Below are 25,049 nucleotides of genomic sequence, written 5' to 3' on the forward strand. Positions count from 1 at the left end.
TAGTATTGCCGTAAGGGTAAGCACAAAGACCAACAGAAAAGAACTGAATGTCTCCAAAATAAACCCAAGTATTTATAGTCAGCTGATCTTTGACAAAGGTACCAAGGTACCTCACTGAAGAAAGGATAGTCTTTTCAACAAACCACACTGAGACAAGTGAGTATCTGGGACTCCCTGGTGGCTCAGTGGTAAAGAATTTGCCTGCATTCAGGAGATGCGGGTTCGATCCCTGGGTCAGAAAGATCCCCTGGAGGAGGAAATGGCAACCCACTCCAGTATTCTTGCCTGGGGAACCCTGTGGACAGAGGAGCCTGGCAGGCATGGGGTCACAAAAGAGTCGGACATGACTTAGCAACTAAACAACAACAAAAATATCTCAATTCTTGCCTCATGTTATATACAATAATTACCTTGAACTGGAACACAGACATAAATGTAATAGGTAGAACTGTATCTAAAACTAATAAAAGCAGCAGAAGAGAAAAATCTTTGTGATCCTAGGTTTGGTAAACTGTTCTTAAACATGACATCTCCAGCATAATCCACAAAATTGATACCCTGGGCTTCATCAAAGTGTAAAAAAGCTTTTTTGCTCTTCAAAAGATACTTTTGAGAAAATGAAAAGACAAGCCACAGACCAGAAGAATATATTTATAAATAATATTTTCTGATAAAGGATGTATATCCAGGCAAGAGCAGGAATCAGCAAACTTGCTGTAAAAGGTCATCTGATAAAATTTTAGGCTTTGTGAGCCAAACAGTCCCTGTCACAGCTACTCAACCTTGCTGCTGTGGCACACTAGCAGCCACAAACAATCTGTAAATGAACGAGCATGGCTGTCTTCCAATAAAGCTTTATTTACAAAATCAGGTGGAGGATCAGATTAGACCCACAGGTCAGAGCTGCTGAACCTTGCTGTCTAGCACTTCCTTCCAGGTGATCTGATACTCATCCTATGAGGGCTATTTTACAACTCTGTTTGTTCTAGATTACAATCTGATAAAATTTTAAATAATCCTTACTTATAAACACAAAAATAAATCATGTCCCATGGAGAGACAATCCTCTGTTGTTGTGGGAAAAAGCCTCCTTTGGTTCCATCTGAATGTTAATATTCTTGATCTATAAATGTGTCTGTTCTTTGGATCTTCCTTTGAACTGGTTATAACACCTTACCAGTTTCCTCATTAATAGGTTAAACAAAAACTTTAACACATTAAATTTTTTTATACCTACATGAGAGTCATAATCTATTTTGTGTGAAAATTATCCTTTAACATCAGAATATATAAAGCTGTAACAAAACCACTGGGTGGCTTTAAAACAACAGAAACTTATTTCTCCCTGTTCGGAAGCTAAGGAGTCCAAGATCAAGATGCTGGCAGATTCAGTGTCTAGAGAGGGACCGCCCTCTCACTGACTGTGGAATTCTTACTGTAACTTCCCTTGGTGAAAGGAGTGAGGAAGCTTATAAAGAGCCTCCTTTATAAGTGTTAGTCACTCAGTCATGTCTGACTCTGTGACTCCTCCAGGCAAGAATACTGGAGTCGGCTGCCATTCCCTTCTCCGGGGGCGCTTCCTGACCAGTGGGTTGAACCTGGGTTTCTTGTATTGCAGGCAGATTCTTTACCATCTGATCCATCAGAGAAGCCCCTCTTTTGTAAGGGCTCTGCCCTCATGACCTAATTACCTCCCAAAGGCCCCATTTTCCAGTAGCACCACTTGGGGGCTTAAGATTTTAAATAGGAATTTTACAAAGATACAGATGGATATTTAATCTTTAGTTATGAGGGAAACACAAAATAAAGCCACAGTGAGCTGACTATGTAGCCACTAGAATAGCCACAATTAAAAGACTGAAAATATCAAATGTTAGCAAGGATATAGAGGAACTGGAACTCTCATACTAACAAGTGGGAATAACTGTGGAAAATAGCGGTTTCTTTGAAAGTTAAAAATATAGTTATCATGCAATTCAGCAGTTCTACTCATACGTATTTACCTAGGAGAAAGGAAAACATAACCCCACAAAAAGCTTGTAGACAAATGTTCTTAGTAACATTATTCATAACAGACCAAACTGAAAACAATCTAAATGGCTAATTACCTGGTGAGTAAACAAAATATGGCATATCCATACAAATATTACTCAATAATAAAAAGAAACAACCTACTAAAACATAAAAGAATATACATACAAAAAAAAACCCAGAAACTATGCTAAGTATAAAATAAGCCAGACAGGGAAGACTATATGTTACATGATTCCATTTTAATGAAATTTCTAGAAAAGGCAAAGGTACTTACAGGAAGAGAAACAAGATTAATAGTCGGATGAGGGTGACAACAGGGGCTGGCAACAGACAGGCACTAGAGAATTTTCATAATAATGAATATATTCTAAAATTAGATTGCAATAATAGTTCCTCACTGTGTACATTTAATAAAATTCAAGAAACTGTGCATGTAAAATAATACATTTTATATACTGAAATTAGCTCATAAAGTTATTTCAAAAAAATCAACAGGAAATAGTTTAAATAAATTATTTACTCATCCTAAAAAAAAAATTACTGATACTGTCATAAAGTTTAAAAAGACATTGTTGAGAAGAATTTACAAAGTGATATGGAGGGGGAAAAGTTATATAACACACTTTGTAAATCAGTTCTAGATATTTCCCTGGAGATAAGGAAATCAAAGTTCTATTCCTTGCTTTACCATTTATATATCATAACTTTACATGTGTTTCTGATTTAGAAGTAGAAATGTCAACTCTGGATAGGAAATAAGCAGACATAATATGTAAACCCTCATGGCCTGTTCTGTCATATCTTTCAGCAGCAGAAGCAAATTTTCAAGGCTGTCATTCTATACCTTTTATAAAATTAAATCTATGAGAATCAGTATAAATTAACGATGTTGGATATTAGGGAGAGAAGGAATATCAGAACCTGTGAAGTTAAAACCTATCTACTATATTAGATACAGGACGTGGGTATAGAAAATGGAGAAGTAGGGATCAAGTAACATCAGTTTTATAGGCTTTTGTTTTATTTAAAGCCGTAGTTCATAAAGCTCCATGGAGTTCTAGGTATGGGAAACTTGAAATAGTTTTATCTATTAAGTTCAAAAACAATTTCACAGGATAATACAGGCAAACCAAGAACATTCAACTGAAAACAATGTATGGAGATTGGCATTTAGGAAGTACAGAATAGGTAAAATTACTACTAATTGTTGGTTTACAGATCTGATTTGATTTACTATATTAAGAACTTCCAAAGACAGATTAAAACTTTCCTTTTTCTTGTATTTAAAATTAACAGTATTCTATAGCCTGTATTTCATATATCACTCACTAGATACAAGCATTTGGTTCTTAAATTGCTGGATAATATAAGGACTTGATCGCAGAAGGCAATGGCAACCCACTCCAGTACTCTTGCCTGGAAAATCCCATGAATGGAAGAGCCTGGAAGGCTGCAGTCCATGGGGTCGCTGAGGGTCGGACACGGCTGAGCGACTTCACTTTCACTTTCCTGCACTGGAGAAGGAAATGGCAACCCACTCCAGTGTTCTTGCCTGGAGAATCCCAGGGACAGGGGAGCCTGGTGGGCTGCCGTCTATGGGGTCACACAGAGTCAGACATGACTGAAGTGACTTAGCAGTAGCATAGGGACTTGATAAGTGTAAAATATATATTCAATTATGCCATGGATCACTTCTCTTTAAGCGAAAAAGTCACGGAAATTTACCTCTGAAGACCCCTTTCCTGGATATAAAGACTGTAAAACAACACCTCCATGTACACAAGCCAGTATTAGTGGTTCTTCCTGCATTGGTTATGCACTGATACAGAAAAACTGCCTCACATTTTCAAATGTGTAGTCATCAGCCTCCTAGTGACCTCAGGGAACAGACCTGCACCACAAAAGTCATAATTTGGGTTTGGGATATATACAACAACATGAATAACTGTGCACACTTTAAAAAATGCTTTCCTAGACTTTGGAGGTCCAGTGGTTAAGAATCCACCTGCCAATGTGGGGTACACGGGTTTGATCCCTCGTCCCTTCCCACAGGAAGATTCCATGTGCTGCTGGGCCACTAAGCCAGACCACCACAACTACTGAGCTCACGCTCTAGAGTCCATGTGCCACAACCACTGAAGCTCCGCAAGAGCAGCCACCACGCTGAGAAGCCTGCCAACGCAACCAGAGAGCAGCCCCGTACACCACAACCAGAGAAAGCCTCTGCGCAGCAATGAAGACAGCAGAGCCCAAAAAATGTTTTAATAAATAAATGTTAAAAAAAAACTTCCAATGTGTATTTGCTCTGCTTTAGATTACACATCTTTTTCAAAGCATCAAAGGAAAAATTTTAAGAATATTTCTTTGGTTAATTGAAGATTTAATAATTAAAATTTTAGTCTCATTTTACTTATAAGAAACTTGTACGTTCCTTCATAAAAATGAATACTGCTATTTTTCAAAAGAGGTAAAAATGGATGAGGCAAAGAATAATTCTGAGATCTATTATTCTAAATATCTACTTATCTTTCAGCTATTTTCTTCCAACAAGCTTTTGTGTTAGGACCTAAATGCATGTGTAAATATGACTCCTACAAAACCACTGTTACTCCTAAAAAGAAACTGATAATAAGATGTTAATATTGGTACTATAAATTCATAATAAAGTGATGAATACCAAACTATTAAAACTAAAAATAAAAGTCATCAAAACAGATCTGCCAGACTTTGATTCTCTTTCAGAATAAGTCAGGATCAGGGAAGTCAGCAAATCTAGCTAGGAAGTAGAAGGGATATACAACCACCTTTCATCACTTCCATAGCCACTATTTTGATTTCAAATTTTCTTCAGTTCAGTTCAGTTCAGTCGCTCAGTCGTGTCTGAGTTCAGTTCAGTCGCTCAGTCTTTGCAACCCCATGAACTGTAGCACACCAGGCCTCCCTGTCCATCACCAGCTCCCAGAGTTCACCCAAACCCATGTCCATCGAGTCGATGATGCCATCCAACCATCGCATCTTCTGTCGTCCCCTTCTCCTCCTGCCCTCAATCTTTCCCAGCATCAGAGTCTTTTCCAGTGAGTCAGCTCTTTGCATCAGGTGGCCAAAGTATTGGAGTTTTAGCTTCAGCATCAGTCCTTCCAATGAACACCCAGGACTGATCTCCTTTAGGATGGACTGGTTGGATCTCCTTGCAGTTCAAGGGACTCTCAAGGGTCTTCTCCAGCACCACGGTTCAAAAGCATCAATTCTTCGGCACTCAGCTTTCTTCACAGTCCAACTCTCACATCCATACATGACCACTGGGAAAACCATAGCCTTGACCAGATGGACCTTTGTTGACAAAGTAATGTCTCTGCTTTTTAATATGCTCTCTAGGTTGGTCATAACTTTCCTTCCAAGGAGTAAGCATCTTTTAATTTCATGGCTGCAATCACCATCTGCTGTGATTTTGGAGCCCAGAAAAATAAAGTCAGCCACTATCTCCCCATCTATCTGCCATGAAGTGATGGGACCAGATGCCATGATCTCAGTTTTCTGAATGTTGAGGTTCAAGCCAACCTTTTCATTCTCCTCTTTCACTACTTTATAAATACACAATAAAAACTAAAACAAACTGCTCAAAAACATTAATGCATCTGCTTAAAATGGTGATTTTTTTAAAAGAAATCATTAAAAAAATTAAACAAAAGGGCGGAGGCAGGGGGAGTTTTTAACAAATTAAATTTTGTTTACTTCTCATTACACCAATCCTTGGCAAATTATAAAGGTTTTTGTGCACTAAAACAATCATTAATTTTAAAATTACCTGCAGAACAGACAATCTGATTTAAATTAAAACCTTTAACATTATAAAACATAATTTACAGAAGAAGCAATAAGCATGTTCAAATAACATATAAAAAATAAAACAAAATACATATTGAAGACATTACTTTTTAAGAAATACCAATTTCAGCACATCATCTATACTCTGCCAGCTAATTTTTCTCCACAATTAAAATGAAACCATAATTTTCTCATTATGTCACAAAACAACAATATATTGAAATCAAGGTAGAAAACTCAATTAAAACCATAAAATAACCATTAAAATATAATCTTTGTTTACATATCTAACACTTGCCTTTCCCAAAGATTGCTCAATAAATGCAATATATCAAATCACTCTATTAAGAAAAACATGCTTAATACTTGAAGTCCTTTAGTAAAACTGAATTATAAACCCAAGTTTTGCCAAAATATAAAAAGGTGTGATAGAAATTGCTGCATACCACCTTCAAAATACTGCAAGTTGATCTGAATTTAAAAATACATTAAATAAAAATGCCTGAATTCTCATTAATAGGTTGCATTGAAGAAAACACATTTGTAAGTTCTCAAGAAAGTTTATTCCAAAAGACTATGAACACTTTTACAATCATCAGGCTTTTTTTTCTTTTAATATTCCTAATTCCTGGTCTTCATAATAAACAAATGATTATGAACCCAATATGGGCTTCTAGTCTGGCAACCACACACTTCTCACAAATTATTTCAATAAAGGATTTTAATTGGAGATGTAGTTTGCCAAATCTGTATTTTAGAAAGATAATCCTGAAAACAGTGTACAGGACAGACTATGAGCTAGATACACTTCAAAGACAAAATAATGGAAAATATTCAACCCCATGCCATTTGCTCTTGCACACCATGTAAACAGCTCGGTCCCTCACATCATGCCTGACTTCTTTTGAATCTCTCCACTGACTTCAGTATTGTTTCAAGGTTCCCATACAGCACCAAGCTGGTAATACACCATGGTGTAACTGCATACAGAAAGGGAAAACACTGCATGTGAAGTGAATTTGGAAGCATTCTCCTTAAAAGACTTCAAATTAGATCACTGCTATCACGACATTAGCTGCTTTGAAATTTTTTCACAAAGGAATGGCCCATGGAAAGGAATTCAATAGCATGATTGATGGGAGAGGCTTTCCAACTTTTCTCTTTTTTCCCTTTTTCTCTGAGGGACCAACTTTTCTTCTTTCGCCTTTTTAAAAAGTATCACCAGAATAAACTTCTGTGTTTCTGACATTTGGCAAGTTTTCTACCACTTCCCCTCACACCTTACCTTAAAAGGAGTACTTTCTGTATTTTTTTGTACTGAGAAGGATGCATGGCCCAGAAAACAAATTCTTTTTCTTTTAGAAGAATTTTAATGGTCATTTTTATTCTAAGACTTTTACATAATTTTCAAACTTGTAAAAGTTTTAAAATATAATTTAGAAGTTTTAACTGTTTGTAACCAAATTTTACAATATGTAATATTACTGACAGAAATTTACTCTGATTTAATCTGTTTTATCTAATCTAGTACACTAAATAATTTTATGTAAAAGTCTGAACTGAAAAATCTCTGTATTATTATAAAGTTACTAATATACATTTAACTATTAATATATAGGATAAAGTGCTGTGTGTATGCCATGTGCTCAGTTGTATTTGACTCCTTGTGACCCCATGGACTATAGCCTCCCATGCTCCTCTGTCCATGGGACTCTCCAGAATACTGAAGCGGGTTGCCACTCCCTTCTCCAGGGGAACTTCCCGACCCAGGGACCAAACCCAGGTCTCCCACACTGCAGGCAGATTCTTTACCATTTGAGCCACCAGGGAAGTACTACCTGCGAGCCAGACTAATAAAGTAGCTTATTATGTCTATAAAAGACACTTATATACACATATTCAGAACAGCTTCTGAATATGAGTTTAGCACTCTGGTGGACAATTTATTCATTTATTCACTGGTCATCTAGCAAACTGAGGGTGGGTAGATTTTAGCCTTATTAGCTGTCAAACTAGATTCCTGAACCACTTGGCACTATATCAAGATAATGACCAGTTACTAGCACAATCAATACTTCTCTCTCTCTTCTCTACCTAGTCTCTTCCCCGGAAGTTAACAGTTTAAACTATTCAACAATAAAATATTACAAGCTCCTTTGAAGCCTGGCTCTAGATTTTGGTATCTCTTCACTGTCCCCACTTCCTCTAGGACACAGAACATATTTGGAGCCAACAAATACTTTTTTGTTGAGTAGGTGAAACAGTAAATGCCCCAGGTCGTGCAGCTAATCCTACCAAATAGAAAGTCTATTTACATATATTGCTGACTATACTTACATAGCCTGGTAACACCAGAGGGGACTCTACCAGATTGATCAGTTACATTTTTTAGTGAGAAAAGTGCTAGCTAGCTATTTTGTCAGTACTGATGTGGAATCACGGAAAAGTTGTTTCACTAGGAAGGTGAATCACTCTGAATTGCTATGGCATCCACCCAAGGAGGGTAATACAGGGGTGAACCACCTTGATTATTTGGTGGCAGGTGGCACAATTAGAGACTTCCCTGGTGGCTCAGACAGTAAAGCGTCTGTCTACAATGCGGGAGACCCGGGTTCGAGCCCTGGGTTGGGAAGATCCCCTGGAGAAGGAAATGGCAGACTACTCCAGTACTGCTACCTGGAAAATCCCATGGACAGAGGAGCCTGGTAGGCTACAGCCCATGGGGTAGCAAAGAGTCAGACACGACTGAGCGACTGGCACAATTAGATCCTTGGTGTTTTGAAGATTCAAGACGAGAACTGCTCTCTTCTCCCTTTGAGTTGACTACTAAAGAAGCAAGGGTGAACACAGGCACAGTGAAACCAGGGCTGACCCAGTGCTCCTGGGACCCCCTATCAACCCTAGAAGCCATGACCCACAGACGCGAACGTGGAGCCCCTCTGACCAGGCTTGTATCCGCAGAAGGGTCAGCAACTCTGAGAAGTCACAGCAGCCTGCACGACTATCAGTCAGACTGCACCAATGAAGTCTCAACGGTGGGGCAGCAAGCAACCGGGGAGGCTGCAGCATGACCAGGCTTCCTGTCCTCTGCAGCAAGAAGGCTCATCTACAGCTCCTGACTGCCAGCGATGAGCATAAAGATTTCAGAATAATTTAGGCGGCAACAGGACAGATCTAAGAAGAGATACTAAATTTCATTCCAATAAAGCAACAGAGGCTTAACCAGAAGAAAAATAAATTTTAAGTAGAAAATGATAAACTTGACCATACTTGAAGCTTGAGTTTTAGAACAATTCCTGCTACTTATATGTAGTATGTATTTCTGTTTTTGCCTGCTTTTATCCATTGCAAGTATAACACAGATTGCTTCAGTGTTTTCAATTTGGGCTAAAAATCTTTCCTTTTTTGGTATACAAAACAACTTTTTAAGGACAAAATCATTTCAGAGAAACAAGCTGATTTATCATGCCAGATGTAAGCAACAACTTTTCTGACTCTTAGTTACATATTGGGGTTTGTTTGTTACCATATTCTTCTCTCATGGGAATTCACAGAGGGTTTACAGTGAATCACAAAAGCATCAGGATTTTCTTGACAATCAAGGGATAGCTGGTTTTTCTGACTCTTCTAATATCCATTTGCTTTTGTGGCCAATAGTGAGTCATAAGGTATTTGGCAAATAGCTCTGCACTGATGGAAATCTTTCTCCAGAAATCCTTTATTTGTAAGTGTGTCGTACTTCCCTTCATAACAGATCACGTAGTTTTACTTAAGTCAGACTAGGCTTTTGGAAGAAAATGAGTTTAAATTTATTCTTCTGTAACAAACAATGATATAGTTTTGATACTAGACGTGGGAGAATGCAAGATATAAATGTTTCAATGGCTTACAAGTTATATAAAAGAATACAGGTAAACAATCAGATTAGAAACCAAAGAACATCTAACAGGGTTTTCACTTCCAGATATGACAAGGTCACTATACCAGACTTGCTTCCAACCAAAATACAGCAATACAACTAGTCAAAAATAAATGAGAAAACTGTTTTCAAGTAACAGACAGGAAACAAAGGACTCTGATCACTGAAATAGGGAAATACCCCTTGTGTCCCAACCTGGACAAGGCTTTCTTGGCCACAAAACAGGGAGGGGGAACCCAAGTGGAACACTGCAGTCTCACAGTGCTGAAGGTCACAGTTTGGGAGTTTAAGCAGCTAGAAAATGCAAGAGAAGGTACTAAAGAGGAAAAAGCTGTGAGAGAGTGAAGGGCTTAATAAATAAAATACTCGAGAGCACAAAAGAAGTTACTGCAGTAGAAGACAGATAAACAGAAAAAAATGTGGGGCAGAAAACTATATAGAGAAAAATAATCAGAAACTTTCCAATTTGGGAATCAAGAAAAGCCTATGCAGGATAAATGTAAAAAGTCCTACATCATGGCACATCATACGTAAACTGCTGACAACAAAGATAAAGAGAAAATATCTAATGTAGCCATAGGAAAACACACATATGGGATAACAAAACTACAAATTACAACTGACTTCTCATTAGAAACAATGAGGTCAGAAAACAATGAAAGGTTGTCTTTAAGAGTGCTTAGAAAAAACCATCTTGTCAACCCAGAATCCTGTATCTCGAGAAAATATCCTTAAAAGTCCAAGATGAAATACAGAACATTTTCACAAAAAGGGAAATGATCATAGTTCATTGCCAGGAGAATTGCACTATAAGAAATATTTTAAAAAGTACTTTAGGCTGAAGAGAAATAATACCAAAAAAGAGATCTACAAGAAGGAACAGAGTACAGGAAATGGTAAATAATGGGTAAATACAAAGAATACCTTTTTTTTTAAAATTGTGATTCCCCTTAGAGACAACTGATTTTTGCAAAATAAACATACTGTAGGGTCCATAAGTATATAGAGATAAAATACACGGTACAGTAACACAAAGGCAGGAGGGTGAATGGAAGTATACTGTTGGAAGGTTCTTAAAACTTATATTAAGTGGTACAATATCCCAAGTAAGCTGTAGTAAGTTAAGGGTGCATACTGTAAATTCTAAAGAAAAACCTAAACTTTTCTTCTAAAGTAGAGGAAATAAAATGGAACACTAGAACATACTCAAGTAATCCAAAAGAAGACAAAAAAGAGGTAGAGAAAGAAAGGCAGGGAGAAACAAAAACCAAATTGCAACAGCCTGTGAGGGAGGAGAACTCAATTCCAATAAGAAAACAGAAAGTCAAGGGAGTTGTCACTTAAACCCAAACCATGAAAAGAAACTGGAAAAGCTACATAATTACAGCTTTTAAAATTTGTCAAAGACTGAGAACACCCAGAAACCTGAATCAACCCCGAAAAGTGATAAGCATATTTTAAAAGAGAAGAGATTCCCAGTTGCTAACACACTTGACTGTAATAGGATAAGGAATCTGCCACAGACAAGGGTTAGAGAGAAAGCCGTCTAACTGCTTTGAAGGGCTATACATGGACTGGCACACTAGCATATAATCCAGAGGAGCCACAGACACAGGGAGAGGTGGCATGAACTACCCGTGACCCCCGCCCCCAACCACACACACACTCACAAACTCTTTCCCACTAGTCCACCAAAAATGGGGGCAAGGGAAGAGAGTTGAGATCATCTCCACCAAACCTTCCAGGCTTTGAGCTGAGGAAAGCCTGAAATGGAAGATAACAGGAAAGCCAAGAGAAACTTTGCAGAGGCAAGACCCACTTTTAGAGAACAGGGCTGCCATACACAGGCCAGCGACTGGGCAGCAAGGCTACTACAGCTTTCAAGGCACAGAGAGCAAGGGACAGAACTAGAAAGCAGAGAGAATTCTTCAACAACCTAATAGCGCCGCTGGTCTGTAAAGCAGGAAGACACTGCCTGCAATTCAGAAAGATTTGGAATACCCCACAAATACATCAGAAGGTGCTCCATACCCCTAGTCAAGAGGGAAGGACAAACTCAGTTAAATACAAATTAAAGCAACTCAATACAACTTCTCCATTTCTATAGTTAAACAAAGCCAAATACTAGCAAAAAAAAAGATAATATCAAATACTAGCAAACATTCAGAGTAACTAGAACTCTCATCTATTTCCATGAGAAGCATAAAATGGTATTAATATAACCACTTAACAAACACATGAAAAGATGCTCAACACCACTCATTATCAGAGAAATGCAAATCAAAACCACAATGAGGTACTATCTCACACTGGTCAGAACGGCTGCCATCAAAAAGTCTACTACTAAGTCGCTTCAGTCGCGTCCAACTCTGTGTGACCCCATAGACAGCAGCCCACAAGGCTCCCCGGTCCCTGGGATTCTCCAGGCAAGAACACTGGAGTGGGTTGCCATTTCCTTCTCCGATGCATGAAAGGGAAAAGTGAAAGTGAAGTAGCTCAGTCGTGTCTGACTCCTAGCGACCCCACGGACTGCAGCCCACCAGGCCCCTCCGTCCATGGGATTTTCCAGGCAAGAGTACTGGAGTGGGTTGCCATTGCCTTCTCTGAAAAGTCTGTAAGCAATGAATGCTGGAGAGGGTGTGGAGAAAAGGGAACCCTCTTACACTGTTGGAGGGAATGCAAACTAGTACAGCAACTATGGAGTACAGTGTGGAGACTCCTTAAAAAACTGGAAATAGAACTGCCTTATGACCCAGCAATCCCACTGCTGGGCATACACACCGAGGAAACCAGAATTGAAAGAGACATGTGTACCCCAATGTTCATCACAGCACTGTTTATAATAGCCAGGACATGGAAGAAACCTAGATGTCCATCAGCAGATGAATGGATAAGAAAGCTGTGGTGCATATACACATGGAATACTACACAGCTATAAAAAGAACACATTTGAATCAGTTCTAATGAGGTGGATGAAACTGGAGCCTATTATATAGAGTGAAGGAAGCCAGAAAGAAAAATACCAATACAGTATACTAATGCATATTTATGGAATTTAGGAAGATGGTAACAACGACCCTATATGAGAGATAGCAAAAGAGACCCAGATGTAAAGAACAAACTTTTGGACTCTGTGGGAGAAGGCAGCGAGTGTGGGATGATTTGAGAAAAAAGCACTGAATCATGCATATTACTATATGTGAAATAGATGACCAGTTCAAGTTTGATGCATGAAGCAGGGCAAAGCCGGTGCACTGGGACAACCCTGAGGGATGGGATGGGGAGGGAGGTTCAGGATTAGGGACACATGTACACCCGTGGCTGATTTGTGTCAATGTATGGCAAAAACCACCACAATATTGTAAAGTAATTAGCCTCCAATTAAAATAAATAATTTTTTTAATGAAAAAAAAAAAAAAAACTGCTGGGCAATTTCTTAAAGTTAAACATATACCTATATTATGTATCACATTTCCCCTAACAGATATATTTACCCAAGAGAAATGAAAATGTAAGTCCATAAAAAGTCTTATACAAGAATGTCTATAGGGATTCAGGCGGTGTCAGTGGTAAGGAAGCCACCTGCCAATGCAGGAGATGTAAGAGATGTGGGTTTGATCCCTGGGTCGGGAAGATGCCCTGGAGGAGGCAAGGCAACCCACTCCAGTCTCCTTGCCTGGAGGATCCCATGGACAGAGGAGCCTGGTCACTTATGGTCCACAGGGGTGCAAAGGGTCAGATGTGGACACGATTGAAGTAACTTAGCATGCATGCATGCATATTAGTTTTATTGATAATAGCCCAAAATGAGAAAAAAACTGACATGTCCACTAAGAGGAAAATAAGCTATAAAGTGCAGTTTATACAATGGCATTCTACTCTGCAAGAAACAGATGATGAACTGCTGACACATACAACAGCATGGGTGCGTCCGGAAACCTTTACTTTGAGTGACAGTCAAACAGAGAATTCCATGTCCCCATTTACTTTATTTTCAACAAGAGATGAAATTAATCCATAGTAAGAGAAATCAGAGTGGAGTTTACCTATAGCAAACACTGACTAGATATGGTGTAAGAGAACCCTCTGGAGTAATGGAAATGTTTTGTATCTCAAATAAGATGCTGCTTACATGAGTACAAACATTTGTCAAAACTCAGGGCTATAAACTTGAGCAATTCACTGTTATGTCAATTTTATCCTAATTTTTAAAAAACTGTAAGAAAGTGAGGATAAAAACATGAAGAACAAAATAAAAATGTAAGAGAGGATAAATCCATGATAAATTGTTAAAGTTAGGTATTGGATATATAAGGGCATATTATTCTATTCTGCTTAAAATTTACCATAAAAAAAGGTTTTTTAAAAGGCAACTGAATAATAATGTATTATGTATTTGAGTTTGCTAAGAGAGTAATCTCAAGTGCTTGAACCACACACACAAATGGTAATTGAGAGGTGAAGTGAAAGTGAAGTCGCTTAGTTGTGTCCCAACTCTTTGCGACCCCATGGACTGCAGCCTGCCAGGCTCCTCCGTCCATGGGATTTTCCAGGCAACAATACTGGAGTGGGCTGCCATTTCCTTCTCCAGGGGAAGACCCAGGGATCAAACCCAGGTCTCCTGCATTGTAGGCAGATGCTTTTCACTGTCTGAGACACCAGGGAAGTCATTGAGAGGTGACAAATACATTAATTAGTTTGACTATAGTAATTATTTCACAATATATACATATGTCAAAATATAACACTGTCCATTTTAAATGTATACAATTTTTACTTATGCAAAATAAAAATCAAGCCTTTGGGACAGCTATTTTATATGGAGCTCTTTGGGTGGCAATTCACAGAAGCCAATTAGAGCTAGCTTAAGCACAGTTTATGGGCTTAAACAGGGCTTCCCTGGTAGCTTAGATGGTAAAGAATCTGCCAGCAATGCAGGAGACCCGGCTTTGATCCCTGGGTCCAGAAGATCTCCTGGAGAAGGGAATGGCAACCCACTTCAGTATTCTTGCCTGGAGAACTCCATGAACAGACCACGGGATCACAAAGAGTCGGACTCAACTGAGCAACTAACACTTCACTTCATGGGGCTTAAGAACAGAATCAGTGATTGGGAAATAAGAAAAAACTTAGAAAGTCTCTGACTCCATCTTCTTTCGAGGTATCTACTTCATCTTTTTCTCTCTGTTTTCCTGCCCACATGGCTACTACCAGATTCCACAAGATTACATAGCATTGTGTAGAAGCCCAGAGAGGAAAGAGTGCCTGATTTCCTTTCTCACCCTCCTCTGTCCTCTCTTTTCTCTTTGCTTCTCCCCTACAGTCTCTTTCAAAATGCCCAGGAAGAGAACTGGACTCGCTTGGATTACCTACACCAGGATCAAGGAACTGTGGAGAGAAAGCAACGTACAAGGCAGAAAAATGGCAGTACTCTGGAACCCAACAGCAGGGGGAAAGGGACATTCCCAAAGAATGGGTACTGACAAACAATCCAAGGGAACCAACTATATGAGTCATGGGCCTGTTTGAGAAATTCATAAACACACTGGACCTTCTTTAAAGCAATATGTACATAGCCACAAACACCAAACTGTCCATACAATTTGAGGGCATTCATGAAGCCCCTGTAATCCATTCTTAGATACTAATTTTAAAACTATTAGCCATTTAGATATTTTAAATGTTTCAAATACTGCTCTCAAATTTTTAAATTTTAAATACTGAATGTGAAATCACATCCAAAGGTTTTTCAACTACAAATACAACACACATAATAAAGTATTAAGTCTTTCACATACATATAACATATAAGACTATACCAATAGCATGGAACAGGTACTAACAGAAGAGGCTAACAGATATCAACTGGAGGCTACCATCATTAAATGGACACCATATGGCAATTCCTCACATTTTTTACTACAGTTGAAATACTTTTCCATAGTATGTCCCTAATGATTGGGTACACTTGGTAGATGTGTACCAAGCCCCTCTCCCATTCAAATCATAACATTGAAATTACCTCAAAAATTAGTAAGATCTAGAGCACTGTATTTATGATGGCCCAGAAAAAAAAACAAAAACTATATACATAGCTTAATCAAAAGTTTCTACTCAAAATACATAGATACTACTGTATGTCATTTTACTTAAAACAAGCAAAAAACAACACAAGCAACAGAAATAAGCTAGGGAGATAAAATCAGAAGTAAATGCTTCAAATCTATTATGAAACAGGTGAGATATAAATTTTAAATTACATGAAGGTAGCCAGGAAATCTATACCCTCCACTTGTTATTAGGAAGCAGTCAATGACATTATTAGTATACCCTTAACCTCTGAGTATATAATGAAAGGAAATGGCTCCATTTTACCACAAAATGTTCTACATTACAGGAAAAGACAGAAGAACAGAACACAAAGAACAATGTTGTAATAGAGAGTTCTGTTACTCGTACATTCTTTAAACGTATAGAAAAAGGCGCTTATGAACACAGTATTATAGCCATGCATTTTGATTCTGTAACACATCTTTTATGAATTTCATATTTGAAAATACAATCAAATCTAAAATATTCAGTGTTATATCCATGCATTTTGACTCTATATCTTATATAAGCTGATATATAAAAATATTCTGAAAATATAAAGTATATCTTTGCTGATACATTTTCTATACAATCTCTGCAAGAGAATCTAATTTCCTAAGTATGTGAATACATAAACTTGATGAAATCAAGCTTCAAGATGAAGCACCATTGAGTCTGATTACATACAACAAAATTTAAAGCAAAGATCATACTCCTACACCATATTAAAATTTTTTGTACTAAGCAGAGTTATAAAAAGTAAGACACTTTATATGAGGTTAGTTAACTGCTATACTAATACCATTTTTGTATACAATATTGAATGCATATATTAAAGTCGGCACATAAAGTCCAAAAATTAATCAACTACTGTTTCAATTAGAAATTTCTGTACTTGAAAAACTTTGGAGAAAGTATTCTTTAAATTATAAATTCATTCATGGATTTAACATAAGTAATTTTTAACAGCTTCATATATCCCTGAAGTTCTAAGGCAGGTAGTAATTTGTAATTTTGGTTGAGTCATATATTTCACTTGGATACACTAAAAGACTCAGGAATACCAAGAGTTACTAGGTACAAATACTCCCAGTCAATGTGAGTGGTGTCTGTATTTTTTTTTCTGCTTATTTTTGAATGCAGAGTACTTTCATGTAATACCTGAAGCACAAGCTATTTTCTTAAATCATACTTCACTGCTTTAAAAATATGGGAAATGACATAAGACAGAGGAATCTCCAAGTGTGAGGGTTCATAAAGAAAGGTCTCTGAATATCCCTTGTAAGAGAGTCAAAGGACTTAACAGTAGCTCAGGAGAAGGCAGGATTTTGGTACTGTCTGTATGTACATCATAATCTAATAGAATGATCAGCAGGCAGAAGTGACAATTAGTTCAAGAAGTCAAACTTCAATTCTGCTACTAAATTCTAGTATGATCCACATTAAATCAAAGTTAATGCACATCATTTACCTCACTAGAGAAAACACTGCATGTATCTGCTTTTCAGACACTACAATGCAAAGTTCATATAAATTCCCTTATGTGAAATTCAAAACTAAAGTAGCTTTTGGTACAAATAATTCACCAGGGCAGTGATTTGAAGGGGCACTGACTGCAATGCACAACTGTAGTAATTGCAGCTCAAAAACATAAATGCAGTCTTCTTATGTCTGCATCAGGGAAAAGACTTAGTCATAGTCCATCCACATCCCTTACCATCCTCCTCTAACAAGCGGACAATCAGAAACTCACAGATACACCCAAAGCCCACTGCCTAGACACACAGTGAGAAATATTAATAAAAATAGCCTCGGAACAGACAAGAAGCTTCTGTGCTACAGACGGTGATTACCTGGAGGTAGGAATTGCAGCTGGTTATTAGCTAATCGAAGATGACGTAAAGCTCTCAGACGACCAATTTCTGGGCAAACGATTTCTAAGGCATTGTCACTAAGATCCAAACATTGTAGTTTTACAAGGGACCCAATGGCTTTGAAGAGAAAAGAAGGGTAAAAGCAAAATTAATTTGACTCAAGTGTTAAGACCAACTTTTAATGCAATTAAATATTATCCAAGTTTAAATATTTTAATACTTAATATCCCTATCTCTGATGCTGACATAATAGTAAAAGCATGTATCAAATTAATTTTTTAAAACATTTTTATTGTAGTATAGTATCAAACAACATTCTATGAAGTAACACTTCCACCTCAATATATGTAAACTTTAAAAAGATTACAAATAAAAATGTTAAAACAATGTAAAAAACTACTTGAATAAATAATTCATGAAATAATATAGTCTTTTTTATCTAACCAAAATGCTTAACTCAATTTAATAAACTAGAAGTTATTTTATTATTTACCCAATGTCAATTTATCTGATAATAATTTACTTAACCATTATAAATATTTTATACTTATTAAATTTAACTGCCACTGTTAACTAGACTTACTAATTAGAGGGGAAAAAAGCTTTGAAACTAATAATGATGTTTTATAATTAAAATTCCCTAATACTCCAACCAAAATAGGTTTAAAGAGACAATCTGTTCTACTATTATAAAGCACAGATTTAACTCTAGCATCTCCTAACTATTAGTAAAAACTGAAAGTGTATTTACCTTCCGGAACCACAACTATGTTATTTGAGTGAAGATACCTAGAAAAAAGAAGGGAAAAAAGTTATTATCACTTAGTACTTCTGCTAGATAATCACCCTGTAAAATGCTCACTTAGAAATTTACTGAATATAATAAAAGGACCAGACTTTCTTTCATACACTATTCTAAATGCATAGCACAAAATAATTAATAATACTTTGAGAATAATACTGTATGCTAGAATTGCAAATATTAAAACTATTTGCTAATTCAGTTTCTGTTTTAAAAAGCATACACAATAAACAATTATTTAAGCTCATAAAACACATTACTAGTTTCTCTAGCTCGTTTTAAGTAATGAAGGTTTTCAGCAAAACACCTAATAATGTTAAGAAAAGTCAACAACTACTGTGTATAGGGAAACACAACTTTTAATTTTTAAAGGATAACGTCACAAAATAATCAAATCAAAGATATTTCAAGACAGCTAGGTGAACCAAGAATGAAGTGATTAAATACTTATCATTTACAATATCTGTAGAAATACTCAACTGTCAAGATATAGAATTTATTCACAGCAAGCGGAATTTTGTAAACAAGAAATCAAATTCTTTCCTAAAAATAAAAAAGGTCTAACCCACTGACAAGTCCAGGCAAGCCTAAGTGAATCACATTCCCCACTGAAGTATCTCTAGCACTCTCTGGTGGAGACATCATGCAGTCAGCAGCCAACTATTCAGAGCCAAACAATAGTGACCAATGAAAATCACATAGTAATAATTTTTAAAATAAACTGTATCACTGATTTTGAGACCAGAGAACTAGATTTTGATAAACTATTTTCAAAACTACTATCTTATTATACTTCATAATCAATCTTCACATATTTTAAACAGAATTTAGTCTTCTATATTTTATAGCCTAATATCAAATGTTAAAAAGTCTATTAAAAAATAAGTAAGATACAAAATTGATAAATTTAAGATTTCTATATGCTGGATTAAATCAATTTTGTGTGGGTATTAACCTTCTGGGCCTAACACCATTTAACCGATTTTAAACCATTCTATGATTCATTTTATTCCTTGCTTTGTGCACACAAAATGATTCCCTATTTTATTTTTTTAAATGTATCCATATTTTAAGGTAAGTATTCTTTAAACATTACTCTTAGGAAGCAATATCTAACTACTTAGTCAGATTACTCTAAAAATTCTTTATGCCAGAAAACAACATGTAAGTATACGCACACACACACACACACACACACACACAAACACACATTTGCATGTGTTACACAAAAAGGCAGAGTGCCCAGACACCAAACAGAGAGATAACTGATTCTTCTGTAATCTGCAAAATATTTGCTTCAGTTCTAGTCCTACCTATATCTGTTCAGTTCAGTTCAGTCACTCAACACCACAGTTCAAAGGCATCAATTCTTCGGCACTCAGTTTTCTTTATAGTCCAGCTCTCACATCCATACATGACTACTGGAAAAACCACAGCTTTGACTATATGGACCTTTGTTAGTAAAGTAATGTCTCTCTGCTTTTTAATATGCTGTCTAGGCTGGTCATAACTTTTCTTCCAAGGAGTAAGTGTCTTTTAATTTCATGGCTGCAGTCATAATCCGCAATGATTTTGGAGCCCGAAAAATACAGTCTCTTACTGTTTCCCAATCTATTTGCCATGAAGTGATGGGACAGGATGCCGTGATCTTCGTTTTCTGAATGTTGAGTTTTAAGCCAGCTTTTTCACTCTTCTCTTTCACTTTCATCAAGAGGCTCTTTAGTCCTTCTTTGCTTTCTGCCATGAGGATGGTGTCATCTGTGTATCTGAGGTTATTGGTATTTCTCCCAGCAATCTTGACACCAGCTTGTGCTCCATCCAGCCCAGCGTTTCACATGATGTACTCTGCATAACCCAGAAGGATTGATGCTATTCAACTGTGGTATTGGAGAAGACTCTTGAGAGTCCCTTGGACTGCAAGGAGATCCAACCAGTCCATCCTAAAGGAGATCAGTCCTGGGTGTCGCTGGAAGGACTGATGTTGAAGCTGAAACTCCAATACTTTGGCCACCTGATGCGAAGAGCTGACTCACTGGAAAAGACCCTGATGCTGGGAAAGATCGAGGGCAGGAGGAGAAGGGGACGACAGAGGATGAGATGGTTGGATGGCATCACCAACTCGATGGACATGGGTTTGGGTGGACTCCAGGAGTTGATGATGGACAGGGAGCCCTGGCGTGCTGCGGTTCGTGGGGTCGCAAAGAGTCAGACAGGACTGAGCAACTGAACTGAACTGGACTGACTCTGCATATAAGTTAAATAAGCAAGGTGACAATATAACAGCCTTGATGTACTCCTTTCCCAATTTGCAACCAGTCTGTTGTTCCATGTACAGTTTCAACTGTTGCTTCTTGACTTGCATACAGATTTCTCAGGAGGCAGATCAGGTGGTCTGGTATTTCCATCTCTAAGAATTTTCCACAGTTTGTTGTGATCCACACAGTCAAAGGCTTTGGCATAGTCAATAAAGTAGATGTTTTTCTGGAACTCTCTTGCTTTTTCAATGATCCAATGGATGTTGGCAATTTTATCTCTGGTTCCTCTGCCTTTTGTAAATTCAGCTTGAACATCTGGAAGTTCATGGTTCACATACTGTTGAAGCCTGGCTTGGAGAATTTTGAGCATTACTTTGCTAGCACATAAGATGAATGCAATTGTGCAAGAGTTTGAACATTCTACCTATATAAAAGGACTTTAAAACGTCTCAGTCAAAACAAGAACTAAATTATTCACTATTATCATTAAAATAAATAAGCATATTTTAAACATTAAATTTATCTACATTATAACGAAGAAGCAGTAGTTTAGAATGTTCTCAATCCTGACTACACATAGGAATCACCAGCGGTCTTCAAAATATAGACGCCCAAGGCCATCTCAGGTTTTTCCGATGTGCAACTGATAAACAATCATCCTTGGCAGAATGGATCAGAGAGTAGGTCCTGGAGCCAGACAGCGTGTACCTTATTAGCCATGTGAGCAGGGGAAAATCTGTGACCTTTTCACTTTCTTAATCTATGGAACTAGAGGATAATAGCATCAAGAACATTGGGATATTGTAAGGATTAAATGAATCAATAAATGTAAAGCCCTTAGAAGAAAATTCAGTGAACCCCACTGTTATTGTTATAGTTATTATTGTTATCATGAGTCATCTGTAATCCAAGGCTTGGCAATTTTAAGTCCCTTCTCTTTACTTTTTTATTTCAAATTAGTTAAAATGGTGGTGTCTCCACCTAAGTGGTTTTCATCAAGCTATTTCTTCTACTCAAAATGATGCATTCATTTTTGTGAGAATGCATGACAATATAGCCACCTTGGAAAATGGCTGGCTGTTTTTTTTTTAAATAAAATTATAGATATTTACTTAATAGTAATATGCCAATGTCAGTTTCTTAATTTTGACAATAGTTCCACAAAAATTGTATTAAGATGTTGACAGCAGGCGAAACTAGATACCAGAACTCTGTACTTAGTATCTTTACAACTTTTCTGTAAATACAAAACTGGTCCAAATTAAAATTTTTTTTAATTAAAGGAACAAGTCGTTTATTTCCAGTCATGATTAAATAATAGGGACCAGATTAACCCAACTGCTATAAGCAATAAGAAAACTGAATGTATTATATGAAACAATTATTTTCAGATACTGACAAGAGGCAGCTAGAGAGAGAAAAAACAAGTGAGGTGAACAACTCACTCGTTGCTCACAACAAATAGTGGCAAATTTGCCTAGAGGCAAATTGTGGACTGTGGATACCAAACAAAGAATGCAAGTCTCATGGAGTTACGAAGATACATAGCAGAGTTCAGGGATCCCGAGGCAGCTGGAAGTTGTGGAGTACAGTTCTGGAGAAGGTACTACTGATAAAAGAAAACAAAAAAACAAAACTTCAAGGCAGCCTTTGACTCTTAGTTGAATTCTAAAATGCATTCCAGGCAAAAAAGTAACTGAAAACCTAACAGCTGAACAGTCCACAGAACTCATACAGGGCTAGAAAGCACTCAAGTTCTGAGCAGCAAGTGTACCAAATCCTTGTTGATCGTTTTGTGCATTTAAATGAGATCCTCAAAAGGCCTTCTGTGGGTAATAGGGCTAAACTATCCCTACAGTAGAGGTTACTCTAGATCTGTCCTAACAAAGCATAAAGACAGACCATGAAAGGATCAAACTAAATTGCAAATAATTTTAAAGCCAGAATAAAGCACCACAAAAAGGAAGACAACAAAGTGTAACACTCAGTAATTAACATTTATAAGGTCCAGCATCTAATGAAAAAGTGCTAAGAATCAGGAAAATATGACCAATAACCAGGATAAAAAATAGTTATCACAAATAGACTTTATCTGGTATGACACAGATAAAGCAATTAGCAAATAAAAACTTTAAAACATAAATAATAATTATATTCAGGTATTCAAAGAAAAACATTAACATTGTAAGACAAATGTTAACATACAAAGAAGACCCAAATAGCACTTCTAGAGATCAAATATAAAAAATAAAAATTCCACCAGGTGGGATTAACAGCAAATTAGATATTGAAGCAGAAAACTCTGAAAATAGAGAAACATAATTTGTCCTAAATGAAGCATATTAAAAAAAATAAAGACTGAAAACAACTGTAACTGTGTGTCAGTAATTATGGGACAATATCAAACTAACAACAGGTAAGAGTCCCAAAAGTAGGGACCAGAGATAAGGGCATAGAAATAAATATCTAAAGAAATAATGTTTAAAAATTTCAAATTTGATGCAAGCTATAAAGACACAACCTTTCAGGGATCACAGCCTTGTCATGGTGAAGAGGCTTGCATGATTCAATGGAGCTATAAGCCATGCCATGCAGGGCCACGCAAGACAGACAGGTCATGTTCTAAATGGAACAACTGACTGGTTCAAATTTGGGAAAAGAGTAAGACAAGCTGTATCTTGTCACCTTGCATATTTAACTTATATGCAGAGTATATCCTGGGGTTTCCCAGGTGGTGCAGTGGTAAAGACTCCTCCTGCTAATGCAGGAAAAGCCAGAGACGTGGGTTTGATCCCTAGATTGGGAAGATCTCCTAGAGAAGGAAATGGCATTCCGCTCCAGTTTTCTTGCCTGGAAAATTCCACGGACAGAGGAGCCTGGCGAGCTACAGTCCATGGGGTCACAAAGAGTCGGACATGACTGACCGACTGAGCACGCACAGACACACAGAGTACACCATGCAAAATGCCAGGCTGCATGAATCACAAGCCGGAATCACGACTGCCAGGAGAAACAGCAACAACCTCAGATATGCAGATGATACTATTCTAGTGGCAGAAAGTGAAGAGGAACTAAAGAGCCTCTTGATAGGTATGCTAAGGGAGAGCGAAAAAGCTGGCTTGAAACTCAATATTAAGAAACTAAGATGGGCATGCAGTCCTATTATTTCATGGCAAACAGAAGGGGAAAAAGTAGAAGCAGTGACAGATTTTCTTTTCTTGGGCTCCAAAATCACTGCAGATGGTAACTGCAGCCAGGATATTAAAAGAATCTTGCTCCTCAGAAGGGAACCTCTGACAAATTTAGACAGTGTATTAAAAAGCAGACATCAGTTTGCTGACAAAGGTCCATATGGTCAAACGTATGGTTTTCCCAGTAGTCATGTATGGATGAGAGTTGGACAATAAAGAAGGCTGAGTGCCAAAGAACTGATGCTTTCGAATCGTGGTGCTGTAGAAGACTCTTGGGAGTCCCTTGGACTGCCAGTCAATCCTAATGGAAATCAACCCTGGGTATTCATTGGAAGGACTGATCCTGAAGTTTAAACTCCAATATTTTGGTCACTTTATGTGAAGAGCTGACTCATTGGAAAAGATTCTGAGAAAGATTGAAGGCAAAAGGAAACAGGAGCAGCAGAGGATAAGATGGTTAGATGGCATCATCGACTCAATGGACATGAATCTGAGCGAATTCTGAGAGATAACGGAAGACAGAGAAGCCTGGTGTGCTTTAGTCCGTGGGGTCATGAAGCATCGGACACAGCTCAGCAACTAAACGATGACAACAACAAAGACAAAAACCCAAGATGCTCAGTGAATGTCAAGGACAATCATACGTCAAGCGAATCATAACAAATTCCTGAAAACCAATATAAGAAACAGAAATTCTTCAAAGTAGCCCAAGGAGAAAAGAACTCTACATACTGTGGAAGAAATATAGGAACGTCTCTTCACAAAGTATGCAAGCCAGAAGACAAAGAACACCAAGAAAATGCTGAAAGGAAAGAAGTAACCGACAACCAAGAACTCTAACTCCAGAAGACTATATATATATGTGTGTATATGTATATATATATATATTTCAGAATTATGAAGCAGAATGTAAAGTAAGAAACTAAACAACTTTTAGCAGAGTAAAACACTATACAACTTAAAAAGCAGAGACATTACTTTGCTGACAAAGGTCTCTCTAGTCAAAGCTTTGGTTTTTCCAGTAGTCATGTATGGATTTAAGAGTTGGACTGTAAAGAA

General features: G+C 37.3%; 1 protein-coding gene across 4 annotated transcripts in view; it reads right to left on the bottom strand.

Moving 5' to 3' along the window:
• Positions 1-25,049, bottom strand: part of LRRC28 (leucine rich repeat containing 28) — a 200,620-nt gene that overhangs the window by 139,041 nt on the left and 36,530 nt on the right. For all 4 annotated transcript variants that reach the window (XM_052659598.1, XM_052659597.1, XM_052659596.1 and 1 more), the window contains exons 4-5: positions 18,494-18,531; positions 17,722-17,859 (exon numbers count right to left, since the gene is read on the bottom strand). In XM_052659598.1, the coding sequence (XP_052515558.1) occupies positions 17,722-17,859; positions 18,494-18,531 (176 nt within the window). The remainder of the gene's footprint in view (positions 1-17,721; positions 17,860-18,493; positions 18,532-25,049) is intronic.

Source organism: Budorcas taxicolor, chromosome 21, assembly GCF_023091745.1.
Source record: "Budorcas taxicolor isolate Tak-1 chromosome 21, Takin1.1, whole genome shotgun sequence".
NCBI lineage: Eukaryota > Metazoa > Chordata > Mammalia > Artiodactyla > Bovidae > Budorcas > Budorcas taxicolor.